Genomic DNA, 19,567 nt, shown 5'->3' on the forward strand with positions numbered 1-19,567 from the left:
GGCAAATGGTGTGAGCAGCGGTCCAGAGGCCGAAGACCAACCTGCCTCACCCAGGAAAAGCGCAATGATCACAATACCAAATGGGCCAGTGAAGCAACGTCCTCTACAACTAGAATGAAGAACCAAAGGACAGCAACTTGTCTGTTCCTTTTCCCTGATTCCCCAACACTGTTCCCCTCTCCCAATTCCCCAATAAAATCTTTAAAAAAAAAAAGGAGAGAGCTACCTAAATCAGGCCTATACTCCTGATTCCCCTTCTTTAGGAACTCTAAACAGTGACCCAGGTGAGAAACGCTTTTTTTTCCATTGAAACCTAGGTTGTTTTGCCCATGTTAAGTTTTATGCTAAAATTATTTGCTAACAAAAGTAACACATTACAGTTTGTTATCTAGTGAAAATGGGAAATATACTCCTTCAACATATTTCTGCCACAGTAAAATTCTTTAATCAATGAACATTTATATGTAATGAATACAAGATACATACAAACATAAGTAAAGCATTTCTAGATAAATTTTAATCTACCGAAAATCTGACTTTCTGTTTTCAGTGTTATCACCTATACTTTTTTTCTGTATTTTGCTGATACTATGATTCCCTTTTCCATCATAAAGGCTGTAGCTCAAGAGCTAGAAATGTCATAAAGAGTTACCCTTAGGACTGTCAAATGAGAAAAGCAAAAACAATAAGAGGAGAGAGCGAGCTTGGGAAGGAAGAGAGAAAGGAAGATCAGGGGAGAGGGGAAGGGAGGGAGAGAAAGGGAAAGAGAGAGAGAGAGTAAGAGAGAGTTGGGGAGTGGGGAGCGGGGATTGAAGGGCATTTTCTTGCTCCTGCTGACGTCCTATCTGGCTGAATGGTGACTACATCTATCAGCATCACTTCTTCACAATGGAGCTATCATATCATCACTAGATTGTTTTTTGTGTATATATTTCCAAAGTACTAATGATTAACTCAATGCATAAAAACTAAGTACTTATTATGCTAAATGTGCTAGGACAATATAAAATAAGTAGGAGAGAAAGAGAGAGACTGAAATTTATTTACCATTCACCTATTGGTAGGCACCTAGGTTGTTGTAGTTTTCCATAATTATGTAATAAATAATACTGAAATAAAATCCTTCCAAATATTTTCTTCTGTTCATGTATAAGAATTTTTCTAAGATATATCCCCAGAAGTGTAAGTGCCAGACAATAGGATTCTGTACATTTGAAACTTTGTAGATATTACTACAATAAATTTCCCATAGTCTTGATAATACTTGGTGTTGAGATTTTTAAGTTTTGCTAATCTGATGAGTAAGAAAAGCAAGTTTCAGGAGTAAATTAACAACAGTGTATTTAGTATGCATTTACATAAATTTTTAAAGGACACATAACTATTTTGCTTACAGATGCATAAATATGTATTATCAGTGGTTGCTTCCAAGAATAAATGAAAAGATGTGATAGTGCCTTATAAGAAAACATATCAGAAGCCAATATGATCAAATAACACATTTATTAGTTCTGGGTGATAGCAACAAGATTATTGTGCTGCATTTTTCTGTATATTTGAATATGTTCCTAATAATAAACACAAATTGTTTCCATTGACTGGTTGTAGACTGGACAAATCACCTTCTCAGAGGCTTTGCCTGATTATTTGTTCCAACATAGTAACCTCTTCCCACCTGCCATTGCTTACTCTTTCCTGTTAACCATGTTTTATTTCCACTGTAGGTCTTATCACCTTGTGAAATTATTTTTTACTGATATGTTTATTTTTTGTTTACCTCACTAGAATACAAGTCCCATGAAGGCAGAAACATTTTCTATCTTGTTCCCTACTGTTTCCTTTGGGTCTAGAAAATGACTGATATATTATAGCCATTGAAGTGTGAATAATTTTTAAAACCATTTTCCTTATCTATTGCCAGTTATATTAAAGGAAAATAATTCTACAAATCTCAAGTCATTAAAAGGCAATGCATAATTAATCTTCATCATGACACTTAATGTTCCATATGTTGTTTAAGAAAGTATAAAGATATTTCAGGATATTTTCCATCCAAAATGTTTAAAATAAAACATTTCAATGCCAAAAAACATCACAAGTCAAATGATCAAATCTCATTTTACTTGTCAGTAGCATTTGAAAAAAGTGAATAACTTTAATCCAATAAATTCAATATGTCACACACCATACATGCACTGGGGATACAAGTGAATAGACAAGGGTAGACTGCAGTAGGGCGATAAGCATGGAAAACAATTACAATGCAGTGAGAAATTTACTATAATGAAGCTCCACCAGGATATTCACTGGACCTCACAGCAGAAAGCTACACAAGCAGGCCAGTGAAGCGCTGATGGCTCATCTCTGCCCACATGTGATCTTGTTATGTACAGGACGGGCAAATTCCTCATGGTTGTTATGATAATGATAAAGGCCCATAAGCTGGACACTTCTTCCTGTGCTTTGGAATTTAGAAGTTTTTACTTTGGCCCTAGATTGAAACTGAAATTAAAAGCGAGTTTTGCTCTGCCAATGGTATTTCTAGCCGTTTTTTAACTTAGTGTGCCAGGACAAAAAAGAATCACTGGTACAAGCAATGCATGACTTACTTGCTCCCAGTTTCTGAGGTTCAGAGCATTTACATAAGTCTGCGGAAATGAAAGTACAAAAAGAAATATCTCTAATACTGAAACACCTTGTTAGAAAGTACAATGGAGAAATAAATGAAAATGTTTCCTTCAGGGTGACTATATTTTAAGTCAGTCTAGAGTTTGTGGAAGAGAGGGCAAAGAAAATGAAGAGTATGGAAACTAACTTATGAAGAACAATTAAAGAAGCTAAAAAGATTTGCATGGAAAACAGGTGTAGTGAGACATAATAGTTTCAACAAATTTTACAGTACAAGTAAGTAAAAAAAGTAAACTTTTTCATATTGTTGCAGATGGGGGGGGGGGAAAACCCCCAAAGGTTAACATGGAAAAAAGAAGTCTTGGAGATATAGTAATTTCTACAAATATTTGCAGTACTATAAAGTAAAATATTGTTGCAGATGGAGAAAATATAAAGAGATGTTTCAGGGATATGAACTTAACTCTCAGAGGTGTCAAACAAAATTTTTTGCAAGTTTATTGTCAATCAGAGGTTAAATTACCATCTCTTATAGTACAGAATAAAAGAACCCCACACTGTGATGGAGACTGGGCAGGATAATCTTTTGAGCATCTTTTTTCTTTGATTATTTGGTTAATTTGTTTTCTTGTGAGAAATGTTTTTGCCTGTTTTTTACTGAGTCACATTTTTCTCATTGGCGATAGTTTTGTTTTGTTAGTTGAACAGTTGACAGTTACATCCATTTTAAATACTGTCTCCAAATTTAACGCTTGTTCTGTTCACACTGATTTCCGTAATATTTCAGTTTTATATTTCAGGATAGTCAAATTTGCAAAATTGTTGTACAGACTGGTAATTTTACATCTTAAGAAATTCTTTCTTATTTTGAATTCACTAAGATATAATCCTATATCTTTTCTAACTTTCAGTTTTTCCCCCCACATTTAGCCCTTTAACCCAACTGGAATTACTTTTGTGAGTGGTGTGAGGAAGGGATCCAACTGTTTTGATTGTCTGTTTATTTCATGTGGGTAATCAATTGCCCCAGAACCATTTATTGAACAGGCTGTCCTTCCCTAATTTATAATGACATCTTTGTCTTGTACCAAGATTCCACTAATGTGTAGAGAGTTTCTGGGCCTGCTAATCAGTACTACTGATTAGTACATGGCCAAAAGCACTAAATACGAGGCCTGACAATTAAGTTGCAACGATGTTGCTAACCTTTTTTCATATCAGAGGGATTATTCATCATGAATTTGTACCAACTAGACAAGGAATTCACCAAGTTTACTATTTGGAAGTGCTGAAAAGGCTGCGTGAAAAAGTTAGACGAAAATGACCTGAACTTTTCACCAGCAATTCATGGCTCTTGCATCAAGATAATGCATCAGCTCACACAGCACTGTCTGTGAGGCAGTTTTTAGCCAGTAAACAAATAACTGTATTGAAACACCCTTCCTACTCACCTGATCTGGTCTCCAATGACTTCTTTCTTTACCCAAAGATAAAGGAAATATTGAAGGAAGACATTTTGATGACACTCAGGACATCAGGGTAATATGATAACAGCTCGGATGGCCATTCCAGAAAAAGAGTTCCAAAACTGCTTTGAAGGGTGGACTAGGAGCTGGCGTTGATGCACAGGTTCCCAAGGGGAGTGCTTAGAAGGTGACCGTAGTGATATTCAGCAATGAGGTATGTAGCACTGTTTCTAGGATGAGTTTGCAAACTTAATTGTCTGACCTCGTAAGTCTTGCTATATTTTAGAGCATGTCCCTTACCACCATGACTTAGTTATTCTTGGCACATTAAGTATTGTTCATGAATTTTAAGGCTTGGCAAGTTATTTTTTATTTATTTATTTTATTTTTTAAAGATTTTTATTGGGGAATTGGGGGATGGGGAACAGGCAAGTTGCTGTCATTTTGGTCTTCAGTCTAGTTGTGGAGGACGTTGCTTCACTGGCCCAAGTTGGCACCATCATTGCGCTCTTCCCGGGAGAGGCAGATCAGTCGCCGGCTTCTGGATGGCCGCTCATGGCGGCTGCTGGCCACACACGGTAGCCCATGGCAACCCCACTGCAGCAGGGGACTGCAGCCCATGCCGTCGCTGGCGACTCACGGCAGCCCAGCTCCAGGTCGGGCTGTTGTTCAGTATCTTAGCTATAGAGGGCAGTGTCACTGGCCTTCATATGTGGGATCCGAACCGGGGCTCTCTGGCGTCCCAAGCCAGCTGTCAACCAACGCGCCACTCGGCCGGCCCAAGTTATTATTTTTTTTAACAATAAACTCTACCAGAATTTTGACAGGAATGACACTGAATTTGTAAGTACAGTGAATTTTGCTGTTTTTTAGTCTTCTTATTCATTTAAAATATAACTACTCATTTTGGGAGTTTTATTTTATGTCCTTCAATAAAGTTTTATAATGTTCTCCATAAGGTCTTAAACAGTTATTGTAGATGAGATTCCTTTTAAACTAGATTTTCTAATTGAGTGGTTGCTGAGATGTAATATACTCGTATACTGATTTTGTGAGTAGTATCTTTTCTGAACTTTTCCATCAGTTCTAAAAGTTTACCTAAATATTCTTTTTTATATTTTCTACATATACAATCATATTGTTTCTAAGCAACCACAATTTTGCTCATTCTTTCCTTATAACCTATTGCTTAATACTGGTTATTTTCATACTTCTATCTTTTTTCCTCATCATATTACATAAGTCAGGACCTCTCATAAAATGTTAAAAATTATTGAGAGTGTGAATTTTATCTTCTTCATTACTTTAAATCATTAGGTTATGATATTTCTGATAGTGAAAGTGCTCATATATTCTTGGCTTGATAAGCATTTTTATTGTAAATTTGTCAGAAATTTTTTCTATGTCTCTAAGGATGATATAGTTTTTCTTTTTTTTGGTAATATGGAAAATCATAAAGGTTTTTCTTTTTTTTTCTTTTTTAACTGAGCCATCCTGCCACCGGTTGGCAGCTCAGAGGCTGCTCAGCTCGGGCAGGGGACTCGAACCGCTGTTGCTCATCAGAGCTCAAACTCTTGAGTCAGCTCTTAACCAACTGAGCCACTCGGCCAGCCCCATAAAGGTTTTTCAAATGCAGAATCAGTCATGCCCCTCTAGTCATTATTTATGTTTTTATACTTTATTATATTTAATTTTCTAATATTTATTTAGGATATTTATACCTAGGGTGGTAAGTAAGACTGGTTTGCAACTTTTCTTTCTTTTGCTATCTCTGTCTGATTTTGGTATAAAGAGTATATTTCTCTTTTCTAGTCTTTAAATAGTCTAAGAATTATCTGCTGTTTTAAGCTTATATAACGTAACCTGTAAAACTCTTTGGGGTTGATAATTTTATAAATTTATAAGTTAGACTATCCATAAATTATTCATATTATTTACGATTAAATTATCTATTGGATCAATGGATTACATTATCTAATTTGAACAAAGGAACTCACAAAATGAACAACTGGCTTTAATGGGCACTGTTAATGAATTATAGAGTGAGAATAATATGAAAAATGTAAACAGAAGCAAATAACAAATACAGGCAGAACTAACACTGCTATTACTAGTACAAGCACTTTATTGATTATGCTGTTAAAAACAGTGAAATATTGATTTATACCTTCTATCATTACCAATGATACTCTCACAAAGTCTACATTATGTAATAAGACACTGGTGGTGAAGTCAGCATGATTAGCAAGACATTTGAAAATTACTTATAACATCTTTACTTCAACCTTAAAATTTTAACTTGTGAAAAGATGAGCACATATAAAGTGTTAGTGTGTATACATACACATAGACACACACATGTATGCACACAAATCATCAAAAGGTATGTGCTCCATTTGTTAAAAAGTTTGGTGTGCATGTAGGCAAAGGTACAGCCTACCAACCTACACTACAGCAGAACGGTTTTACAAAAGAAAATCTGATTTTATTATGCTATGCTTAAAGCAATCTAGCAGCTTTCAGTGGCCTTAAGAGAAGTCAAAATCCTTACTACATGGTTTACTCAGGTCCCTACCTATTTTTTTAGTCTCATCTGTCCATTTTCTTTTGCTCTCTATTCTACAAGCCACATTAGACTAAATGATCCCTATGCTGAAGAACTGAAGTCACATAAGAAGTCATCTACCAAAATTAAAATCATAAACAAGACTAAAGTACAGATTTATATTCACTATCACTACTTTTTTCAACCTCAGGATTGTGACGTACATATTTGTGACTTTCCCTAGGATATCACAAAGATTTAAATAATTTATGAGGCTAGTGCTTGAGTGTCTTTTACTTTATATTTAACTTTCCTATTGCTTCAATGAGTTTGTTATTATTATTGCCAAATAACAATGAGGAAATAAAAGTTCCAATAGGTAGAGTTTCTTGTTCAAGTTATGAAGAGCAGAGGTGCGATTTCAACCACAAGTCTGTCAGATACCAAAGACTACATTTTAGTCTCTTTAGAACACTGAACTGCCTCCCACAAAAGAAAAGAGATCTAAGAGGGTGTGAAACATGGAAAAGCAAAACAAACAAAAAAAGTTCTAAAAAGCCTTGCTGTTTAACTTCTAAAACTTATGTGTTGATATATTTTTCCTTAAGCCTTATATTGTAGTCATCCTTGACATTATTTCTTACAACCTGTCTAATATCACATCTCTTTCCACATAAACTCATATAAAACTAAAGAAAATTATTTCCATATTTCAGCTCCCTCTCAATTTTAATCTGGTTCACACACTGAAAAGTCTGTCTCCTTTAAACAACAACTAGTGTACTTTTTGTTAGCGCCCCAAACAACACACTGCCTTTTGTGATCAAACATTTCAATGCTGATATTTTTCTGGCTTCAAGGACTCACAATACTATCCATAACTTGTATTAACAAAAGCTACTTGTTCTCTCTTGTCCAAGCAAACACTTAAAAGGCCCCTCCTTCCTTCCCTCTGTAAGTCATGGCTCTTCCTTCAATTAACTATTAGAGAAGTCCGACATAGCCTTCATCAATCAGGTTCTTATGAAAAATGGATCGCTATATAGTTTACTACATGATTACATTATATTTATCACATGTAATAACTTTTCTCTTTCCCTAGTTATATCATCAACAATAGAAGATAAATCATCTATTTCTTTTTAGTTTTCACCTAAGTGTGAAAACTGAATAGCAAGTGCTTAATCAATGTTCTCAGCTGTACATTTAAAAAATAACTTTCTATCATATATATCTCTTTATTTGCATACTTTCCTTTTTAAGTTGCTTGTTAGGATGCTCTCACCATACATCTTATTGTGAAAAGAAACTGAGAGCATACTCAAATTTCTACTTTTACAGATAAAAGTCAAATGCAATACAAAAGTTCTAATTTAGCACTTCTCACTAGTCCATATTACACAGGCTAATTACAAGTAATATTACTTCTAAAATCTCTATGAATATAAGGGTACATATATTTAAGAATATCAAAACACAAAATTATGTATTATACATATACAAAAGTCTTACCTTGCTGAGTATTTTGTTCTTGCATTCGATTCACAGTGAGGTCTAAGGGGCCTTCCTGTTCTTCCTGAAGGGAGTTTTCTGCTTGATTCATTTGGATACTTTTACATATTAGACTTGGTCCAATTGAACCATTTCTATTCTCTTGAATTTTACCACTTTTTGAAATATACTCAATTGCAAACTGACGTATCATCTTTTTCATTAATTCCTGAGCAACTAGGGGAATGTTAGGATCACAGTTCTGAGGAAGATCTAGAGAAGAAATAAATATAATAAGCATTAAAACATAAAATGCAAAAAGCTAATATTTAAACTTAATTTTATTATAAATGAATGATTTCAGAGTCTTTTAGTGTCAGTCCGTAATTGCCAATGGTTTATTAGCAATAGAAACCTTGTAGATTTAATCAGCATTATGATAATATATGAACCCCAAACTTGGTATATTTAATCACTTCTTAAAAATAAATATTTTCGGTCTCAAACTAAAATACAGATAAAGAATTAGAGGAGCAGAACAGCTTATTTTTAGTTTTAATTCAAATGTATTCTAGATTTTAAAACACTTAGTATGTGAACATAAATTGCATATATAAGTAACCAAGCAATTTTTAACTTATACAAAGTACATGCATTAACTATTAAAGAAAACATCTAAACTCTCCTGTTAATTACCATTAAATTCTTCATTTCTGTCAAATGCGCATTTCATATATAGCTTGAATATCATCATCAAGGATTCTTTTCTTTCCTCAACTTTTTATATAGAGAAATTTCAATCATAAAAATAATAATAATAAAGAACAGTACAATCACAGACAGCCTCTACCAAGATTCAAGAGTCGTTAGTATTCTGCCACATTTGCTTTAACATCTTTTTTTGCAAGGCCACTAAAAGTAAATTGTAGAATTATGCCATTTCACTCCTAAATATTTCAGCAAGCATGTACTAAGATTCTCCTATAAAAATGGCAGTATCATTATTAAAGGTCTTAATAAATCCTTAATCCCCAAACATGCTGATCAGCTGTATCAGCTATTATCAACTATAACGAAGGTCAGCAGTGACACACAATCTGCTTGAAACTTGTACAAGAGGTCAAAACAATTGAACAATTCTATAGTGAGAGGAGTGGAATAATGACAGACCGCTTAGAAACACAGCATACAAAAGTGATAAAGAGCTTTGGTATTGGGTAGGAGGATTGGTAGTGGCTTTTCACATGCACACTTCTGGGCTCACTCCAATTCTTTTATTTACTCTGCTCCTTCGGAGGCAGAATGGTTGGTAAATTGGGAAGGATGACTGAGTGTACTTGGTTAGGCTACATGTACTTCTTCATCTTAGAAGTGGGCCTACTTCTTAAAATATGAGCTCTTTGCTCCTTAAATACCTCAACTCTTACCTAGGCAGATCAATGTTGTGTGAATGTTGTGTTGCCTGCCCTGATCCAGGGCTGTCTGAGACTGAAGGGTTAAGTCACCTTAGTTTGGGGGTTCAGTATTAGCAGTAGCACTTGTCTAAGACAGCCAAAGGCAAGTCCTCCAATTAGCATTTATCATTATATATCCATGATTTTTTTTTAAGCTGAGCCATCCTGCCACCTGTTGGCAGCTCAGCGGCTGCTCAGCTCGGGCCGAGAATCGAACCGCTGTTGCTCAGAGCTCAAACTCTTGAGCGAGCTCTTAACCAACTGAGCCACTCGGCCGGCCCTAGATACATGATTTTAAAATGGAAAAAGGTTTAAAAACATACCATTTGGAGGTGAGACGAGGCAACAAACACCTCAACCATGACCACTACCACATTCGGTAGCAAAATGTGACCTAAGGTGACATGAATCTATTTATGGTCCTGCAGAAATAGCAATACATTTGATCACAGGGTGCTGTTTTGGACCTGCTGGAGATGCCACATAATACACATCTCCATTATATTACCTCTTTTAAAACAAAGAATTTTTAAATTCTGAAAAACATCTGAGAAAAGGGACTGTTATTATATGAAAAGTAACATTTCAGCCTTCACATTTATTCTTTGAACCCAGTAGGGAAGAGAGACAGTATTTGTTTTGGGGTACTAGAAAAAAAGACTTAGCTCATAGGTTGGAATCGTAACTACATTTATGAACTTAGGCTGGATGCATATCAGCCCCTCCATGCTTTATTTTCTCTGTTCATAAAAATGGAAATGAGGGCCGGCCGAGTGGCGCGATGGTTAAGAACTCGCTTGGGATGCCAGAGGACCCCGGTTCGGATCCCACATATGAGGGCCAGTGACACTGCCCTCCGCAGCTGAGATGCTGAACAACAGCTCAACCTGGAGCTGGGCTGCCATGAGTCGCCGGCGACGGCGTGGGCTGCAGTCCCTGTGGCAGTGGATTGCCATGGGCTACCATGTGTGGCCAGCAGCCAGCGTGAGCGGCCAGCAGCCGCAGTGAGCGGCCGTCCAGAAGCCGGCGACTGATCTGCCTCGCCAGAGAAGAGCGCAATGATGGTGCCAACTTGGGCCAGTGAAGCAACATCCTCCACAACTAGATTGAAGAACAAAATGACAGCAACTTGTCTGTTCCCCTTCCCCTAATTCCCCAGCACTGTTCCCATCCCCCCAATTCCCCAATAAAAAATATTTAAAAAAAAAATGGAAATGAAAACAGAACCTTGAAAATCATAATAGGGCTTGCTCACAGGATATTTTAAGGTTATATGAGATTGCAGGTAAAATAAACTCTTGTACTTGGTATTTTAATAGTATGATAAATGTTAGCTCTTAGGTTATAGTGGAAATAATGAGAAACAAAAAGATGCAGATTTATATATTTATATAAAAAATGTCAAGTAAAACTATTAAGGCAAACAAAATTATTAACTGAGAAAATAAAAAGGACATCATTTCTAAGCCCATGTTTTACTTTTTGGTCCAGAATAGATCATATTAACACATATAACCTAACTAAAGTGATTTACCAACACAAGAAATTTCAATGTTGCACATAAGGATTCCCAATTTATACCATTTCTTGATTATTATCTCCAGGAATCTTTGAAGGTTTCTGTGAACATTCTACTCCACCTTTTTTGAAGCCTAATTTTGCTTCCCATTATGTGTTAAAAGAAGATACTGGACTTTTAGGTATTTAGGTTAACTGTTCTGCAATTGATTGACTAATGTCATCTTATAATTAAAAATAATTAAATTCTCATAAATGAACAAAAACATAATCAGAATCATAACAGGTGATGCGGGCTATACTTCAGGGTTGAGTTTAGAGCAAAGTTTAAAGCAGAATATAGTGCTACTACATTCTATTTACCTGCTCAGTTTTTGTCCCTTTATAATGGGGAATAAGTCTAAGTATGTGAGACCAAAGGGCTTGGCAAAAAATAAATTTAAAAATAAAATAAAATCAAGAAGAGAAAGAGACAAAGAAAATGCTGCTCAGCTGCTAATTAGCCTTTTAAATTACTTGTGCATGCTGTCATAACTACAAAAAAGCAAATGGGTTAATTAAAGATTTAGGCCAGGGATTATAAATGCAAGTGTTTTCAAAGGTCAAGCAAGTAATAAATGTTTAGATATAAGAGACAATGTTGCCATATGGAAATGTCTATTGCCCCCCAAGGAGACAGAACAAACTTATTTTTGTGCCTTTTCACTTTTCAAATTTAACTAATTCAAAAGTTTAACATGTCTTTGTGGTAGCTGGTACCAAGATGGTCTTTAATGACTTCCACTCCTGGTCTCATCCTGTCGTGAAGTACCTTCCGTGTTCTATTAGGGTGGTATGTGTGATTAACAGCATACTGCAGAAGTGTATGTCACTTCTGATATTAACTTATAAATGAATGCAATTTCTATCTTGGATACTCTTGAATGCTGGTGTTTGCTGCCTCCCCCACCCCCACCCCTACTCATCCCTTCCATCTCTCTTTCTCTCTCATGACTCGCTCTGCAGGAAGCCACAGTGTGAGCAGATCTATGGTGAGGCTCACATAGAGAGGAACTAAAGTTTCCTGCAAATAGCCAAATGCATAAACTTGGAAGATGCTCTGGATCAATCAAATCCCAGGTGACTGCAACCCTAACTGACCCCTTGACTGCTACCAAGTGAGAAAACGAGCCATCCAACTGAACCATTCTCAGATTTCCAGCTCAGAGAAAATGTGAGATAATAAACTGCTAAATTTTGAAGTAGTTTCTTAAATAGTACTAGGTAATAATACAGATTTTGGTATATATTAGAGGGATGCTGTTGTAATTAAAACATAAAATGTAGGTGTGACTTTAGAACCAGACAGTATTAATGTAAGTCTAAAGTACCTTGAAAAAGTTAACAGACACCTCATGGTCTTTGATAAAGCTGAATGGTGAAGACTTGTAGGAAAATGAGGTAAATGTTATTGGAAAGTTAAGGAAAGGATACACTTATTGTATAGTGGCAAAAAGACAACACTGTTGTCTCTGGTAACTTGAAAAGTAAAAAATGTGCCTCATGCATTGGATTATCTATCTAAGGAAATTTCTAAGCAGTGTTGAGATGCCTTCTGGTTTTGTCTTGCTAATCATAGTAAAATGTAGAAGAGAGAGAGATGAACTAAAGGAAGGACTGTTACACAAAAAGAAACCAGGTCTTGATTGTTTTGAAAATTTCCAATCAATGTAGATAGCAAATGAGACTAAAATTAAGAAAGATTGGGCAAAGATCAAATCAGGGGAACAAGCAGGAAAATATGCTTCAGAAAGCTGACAGGTTTTCTTCAAATTTTAATTTCTTAATAATATTGTGGGTCTTGTGTCAATTTTTAATTACATATTTTTGTGGGCGAGATTTCACTCTACTAAAGAAAAGAACTCTGGAATTAACTGAAATCTTTCCAGAAAATGTCCATTCAAGAATATTGGCTAAATCTCAGTAAAAACAAGGTATATGGTATTTCAAATTGCCCTATCCCCATCCTCCTATCAATTTTGAGGTAGCATTCTCCAACACACATACGGTAATCCCCAGGCACAGACTGAGAATCTTATGGTTCTAGAAAGTTAAGGAAATCTCTGTTCTATCATTAGTTTACCACTAAGCTAACATAGCAGGGATGTCAGTAGCCACAAAATATAAAGAAAGTGACTTCACAGAATTAGTTAAGAAAAGTCACTAAACAAAACTAACCCTTAGGTGGGGGATAATCTGATTTCCATAGTTGTAACATTGTATTATTTTAAATGCCCAGGTTTTAAAACAAAACATTATGAGAAATCCAAAAATCTGAAAGCAGCCCACACATGAAGAAAAAAGCCAACAGAAACCCTCTCTGAGGAAGCTGAGGACTTACTAGACAAAAACTTTAAATCAGCCATTTTAAATATGTTCAAAGAACTAAAAGAAACCATGTATAATGGAAAAAAGGAAAGTATCATGAGAATATTTTACTAAATAATAATATAAACAAATACAAATTTTTTAGAATGAACCAAATAGAAATTCTGGAGTTGAAAAGTACACTAACTATAATGCAAATTTCACTAGATGGATACAATAGCAGATTTCAGCTCGCAGAAAAAAAGAATAAGTGAACTTGAAAATAGGCCAATTGAGATTACCCAGTCTGAGGGAAGGGCAGGAAAGAAGGAAGGAAGAAAGGAAGGAAGGAAGGAAGGAAGGGGGGGGGAGAGTAGGGGAAGAGGAAAGAAGAAAGAAGGAAAGAAGAAAGGAAGAAAACTGCTAAGTTCTCTTTAAAAAAAGAAAGAAAATTGAACAGAGCCTCAGAGACCTGTGGGACACTATCAAGTTGTACCAACATTCACAAATGGTAGTCCCAGAATGAAAGGAAAGAGGCACAAAAAGTATTAGAAAAAAATGATGGCTGACAATGTCCCAAATTTGATGGAAAACATTTATCTACACCAAGAAGCCCAACAAAGTCCAAGCAGAATAAAAGAAAAGAAGTCACATTTAGATGCATCTAGACACATTCTAATCAATCAGTTAAAAACCAAAGACAGTAAATCTTGAATGCAACAACAAAAAAATCAACTCATCACACACAAGGGACCCTCAATGAGATTAACAACCAATATCACATCAGAAATCATGAAAGCCAGAAGAAAGTGGGATGACATATTCAAAGAACTGGAAAAAAAAAAAGACTATCAACTAAGAATTCTGTATTCAACAAAACTATCCTTTACAAAGGAGAAATTTAGACATTCTCAGAAAAACAAAAATAGATTTTTTTTTTTTACTAACAGACCTGACCTAATGAATCAAATCCATACCTCATACCATTTACAACAATTAACTCAAAATGAATCAAAGACCTAAATATAGGAGTTAAAACTATAAAAATTGTAGAAGAAAACTTATGTATAAATCTTCACAACCTTGGATTAAGGCAATGATTCTTTAGATTTGACACTTAAAGCACATGCAACAAAAGAGAAAAAGGTGTAATGGACTTGATCAAAGTTAAACTTTTGGGCTTGAAAGACACTATGAAGTAGTGAAAAGGCAGTCCAATCAATGGGAATAAATATTTATAAATCATATATCTGATAAAGGTCTAGTGTACACAGTATAAAAAGAACTCATAACTCAACAATAAAGAGACAAAATGCCTAATTAAAAAATGGCTAATGATTTGAGTAGACATTTCTCCATAGAAAATATTACTGATGGCCAATAAGCACATGACAAGATGCTTAACATCATTAGTCATTAGGGAAATGCAAATCAAAACTGTAATGAGATGCCATTTCACATCCAGAAAGGAGCATTATAAGAAATGTAGAGAATAAGTGCTAGTGAGGATGTGGAGGAATCTGAACCCTTATACGCGTACACTGCTGGTGGGAATGCAAAACTGTTTAGCTACTTTGGAAAACACAATGACAGTTCTTAAAAAATGTAAACATAGAATCACTATAAGACCCATCAAATTCCACTCTAGGTATATACCCAGGAAAACTGAAAATGTGTGTTCAAACAAAAATGTGTGCATGAATGTTCACAGCAGCATTCAAAATAGCCAAAAAGTAGAAACAATTGAAATGGACTGGTGAATGTATAAATACAAGGTGGTATATCCATACAATGGAGTATTATTCAGTTATAAAAAGGAATGAAGAACTGATATGTGCTACAACAAGGATGAGCCTCAAAAACATTACACTAAATGAAGGCTGCATATCGTATGATTCCATTTATATGAAATGTCTAAAACAGGCAAATCTATAGAGACAGAAAGTAGATTCGTGGTTGCCAAAGCCTGGAGGAGGGTAGCAAAAGGATGAGAAGTGAGTGCTAATCTGTTAATGGGTTTGTTTTTAGGGTGATGAAAATGTCCTAGAATCAGCAGTGATGGTTGCAAAACTTATAAATGAGTATACTAAAAACCACTGAACTGTATACTTTTAAAGTGTATTTTGTAGTGTGTGGATTATATCTCAAATAAAAGAAAAGAAAAATAAAAGGGAAGAATAACTCAGAGGGCCCAAGGGACAGATCTAAGAGCCAAAAAAAATTACCACAGGCCTTAAGATCTAATCAAGGAACTTCCAATATTTGCCCAATTGGATTTCATAATTACTGTGCAACCCTTGGTGCACCCCGTTTCCCCTGTTTTTGAACAAGAATGTTCACAGCAGTTTTCCTATGCTTGTCCCACCATTGGGAACTGTACTTGAAGTGCTGTACTGAAGCCTCACCTGCACCTGGAACTGAGTTAGACAACAAGAGTGCAGATTTTGCGACGATACTGTAATAAGACTTTTGGAGGTCTCTGGGCAGGGGTGAGTGCATTTTTGCATATTAGAGAGATGTGAATTACTAGGGACCAATTGATTCCAACTTCTTTGTATTCCCACTTTTATTTAGCATTCTCCCACACTGATAGGTAGCATTTAACGCTATTATTTACCAAAGAGGGATAGCTGCTCTTGGAATCAATCTAAGAATATCTGTTGGGGTTGTATCAATTATGAGATGGTCAATGTGGAAAATATAAGCCACTAATCCAACAAGAAATGCTAAAGGCCAGTATGGTGGTATTTTTGTTATCTTCTCTTTTCTCATCTCCTTTTCCCTTTTCTCCATGTATGATGGTTATATTAACACACTTTACAGTACATAAAGAGCTCTGACATACATTGACATCATTTAATGATAAGTATCATATCAGTGCAGACAATGATATAATAAAAGGTAAAAAGGAAAGCAAAGTCATATGGAACCATTTATGGTGTGCGGTTCTTGCCCTTGCCTTTTATTTTTCCCCCAAATATTTCATTTCTAAAACTTTCTACCTACAGAAAAGTTGAAAGAAGAGTACAATGTACTGCCACAATATTTTACCTCTATACATTCAACAACTGTTCAGGTTTTTGTCATTTGATTTACATATACTTTCGCATAAGTTACTTATGGGTGAAGCATTTCAAAGTAAGTTACAGATATCATGAAGCTTTAACTTGAGCTAATAAAAAAACAAGGCCATTACCATACATAACTATAATGCTATTACTCTTTTTAAGAAAGCTAACACAAACAATAATGTCCGTAACTTTCCCAATTATGTTTTTTACAGCTTTTCCCTCCCCAATCTCAGGATACAATCAAGGATCACATGTTGTATTTGACAGTCATATGTCCCTAGTTTTTCTCTTGCCTTTTCTTGACTTTCTTGCCATTTATTTTGTAGCATGTCCCACAATTTGGGTTACATTCCTCATGATTTAGGTTTAAGTTAATCATTTTTGACAAAAATAGTACATAGGTGATATGTCTCCTTGGTGTATCACACCACTTTGTCCCAATATTAGTGATGTTGCTGATCACTTGCCTTAAGGTGCTATCCAACAAATATCTCCATTGTAAAGTTATCTTTTTTTCTTTGTAGTCAGTAATCGGGAAGTATTACTTTAATGTGATTATCCTGTTTCCTCCAAATCTTTTATTTGCTCAGCGGTTTTGGCAACAGCTGATTCCTGCCAGAATCAGTTGTTACACTAGTGGGTGCAAAAATGTTAATTTTGTAATTCTATTTTTCATTGTATTTTTAATATTAGCATACATAAAAAAGAAATGCTTCCTCTTCTGTGACACTCACCATCTTTTTGTTGTTGTTGTCATTGTTTTGTTTTTTGTTTTTTATCACTATGGACTCATGGATTGTTTCTTGTTATTCAATGTTATTATCTATGCCATCATTATTCATTTTAATGCATAAGTTGTTCCAAATTTAGCCAGTGGAAACCCCTTTACATTGGTCTTGTTTTTGAGAACTTCCTATTTTGGAGCACATAAAAAGATATTCCATGTACACTTTCTACTTTTCCTGTACCTGACTTGGAATCAACCAATATTCCAAATACTCTACTTTTCCTTCATGTAGAGGTTGCTATTTACACATCAAGGTCTGGATGCTATTATAAGTGTGGTTATTGCTACTCTAATGGCATTGCTTCTAGAATCTTACAGCAGGCAAAGATAATAAACTCCACCCTCCCTCCGATGATTTTCTCTCTCTCTCTCTCTCTCTCTCTCTCCCTCTCTCTCTCACCCACACACACACACACACACACACACACGTATTTAAATGAGTTCATATGGATACCTCTAATACCACAGGGCTCTTCTTTTTCTTCCTCCATTCCATATTTTTATTCCCTTCTGACAGTAAAAGCTCAAAATTACTAAACCAATACCACTAATGAAAAATGTTTAACTTTAAAATATATCCTACTGAGAATACTGAGCATACAGAATAGTGTGTTAGTTATTTGAATTAACTTTTTTTGTGTTCTGTATTATCAACATGATATATAGTTTAGGTTCATTTGTTTTGTTTGTAGTCAATCACAGGGTTCCCTCTCCCATCCTTATTGATTTAATTTTATTAAATTTTTTTAGATTAACATATCTCATAAGTCAAAACCATGTTAAGACTCAGAGAAGTTCCACTTATTTTTCATTTTTCCACTACTCCCAAAACAACAATTTCGTTAGTTTCTAGTTTATCCTTTCATGTATTTTTGTGTAAAAATAAGGAAATAGATTCATATATTCTTCTTCTTTCTTAAAAGTTAACATATTATATATAATCTTGTTTTCTCTTTTTTTTTCACTTAAAATATATAGCAAATGAATCATTCCTATCAGTTCATAGAGATGTTCTTTATTCTGTTCTCTAGCTCCATGGTAATCCTTTGTATGTTTCTATCACAGATGAGTCAATCTGTCTCCCATGAGTGGGCATGTAATTGATTTCTAATATTTTGCTATTATAAATTATACAATGAATAATTTTGTACATATTTATTTTCATGTTAAACAAGTACCTCCAGGTAAATTCTAAAAAGTGGGATTACTGAATCAAAGGGTAAGTACATATGTACTTTTAATAGCTATTGCCTAATACATCTTTGTAGGATATGTATCATTTTGTACTTCCCACAGCATGTATAAAAGTGGCTGTTTCCTCATAGGTTCCCTAACTGAGTGCTGTCAGGCTTTAAAATTTTTGCCAATCTAGTAGAAAAGAAAAGGTAACTTAGTGTTGTTTTAATGTGCAGTTCTATTATAAGGTTAAAGGCTATTTTAATATCTTATTTTGTGTTTGTGTGTGTGTGTGTGTGTGTGTGTGTGTGTGTGTGTGTGTGTGTGTGTGTGTAATACTCTCTTCATGCCTTTTGTCCACTTTTCTATTGGGTGTTTGATTTTCTTCTTTTTTCTTCTTTTTAACTAAAAATAAAAATCCTTACATAATGCAGGGAGATTAACGCTTGGTAAAACCTTACACTGTAAGCATTTTCTCCCCGTGTGTGATTGTCTTTCAACTCTAACTACGGGGCTTTCTTGTGGGGCAAATTATTTTTTCTTTAATATAAATGAATATTTCAAATGTATTTAATATTTTATTTTATTGCATCTGGACTTTAAGTAATGACTAGAAAGCATCTGCCCTAAATCCAGGTTAAACAGAATTCACCAACACTTTCTTCTAGCACATATGTGGTTACATTATTTTATATTTAAATCTCACATTCAATTTGAAATTTATTCCAGTGTACCTAAAAAGCTATATATCTAATTTTATCTTTTTCAAATTTGTTTTCTAGTTATCTCCAAATCATTTATCAAATAGTCCATCATTTCCCCCATGATCTGAAATTCTACCTGCATCATATATGATTTTCCCTGGGTATATGGGCCTATTTCTCAATAAGTTTGCTTGTCCATTCTGGTGATAGTACTACTGTTTTAATTATAGAGGTATTAATAACTAGAAGAACCAGCTGCAGATCTTTTTTTTTTTTTAAGAATTTTATTGGGGAATTGGGGGGATGGGAACAGTGCTGGGGAGTTGGGGGAAGGGGAACAGACAAGTTGCTGTCGTTTTGTTCTTCAGTCTAGTTGTGGAG

The 19,567-nt window shown here is 34.9% G+C and overlaps 1 protein-coding gene across 7 annotated transcripts in view; it reads right to left on the bottom strand.

Moving 5' to 3' along the window:
- LCORL (ligand dependent nuclear receptor corepressor like) overlaps positions 1–19,567 on the bottom strand; it is a 131,737-nt gene that overhangs the window by 33,033 nt on the left and 79,137 nt on the right. For 6 of the 7 annotated variants that reach the window (XM_019654232.1, XM_019654226.1, XM_019654228.1 and 3 more), the window contains one exon: positions 8,152–8,403. The exons of the other annotated variant lie outside the window; for it this stretch is intronic. In XM_019654232.1, coding sequence (XP_019509777.1) covers positions 8,152–8,403 — 252 coding nt within the window. The remainder of the gene's footprint in view (positions 1–8,151; positions 8,404–19,567) is intronic. 7 annotated transcript variants of the gene reach the window in all.

The sequence above is a fragment of the Hipposideros armiger genome, unplaced genomic scaffold (assembly GCF_001890085.2).
Source record: "Hipposideros armiger isolate ML-2016 unplaced genomic scaffold, ASM189008v1 scaffold_217, whole genome shotgun sequence".
Lineage (NCBI taxonomy): Eukaryota > Metazoa > Chordata > Mammalia > Chiroptera > Hipposideridae > Hipposideros > Hipposideros armiger.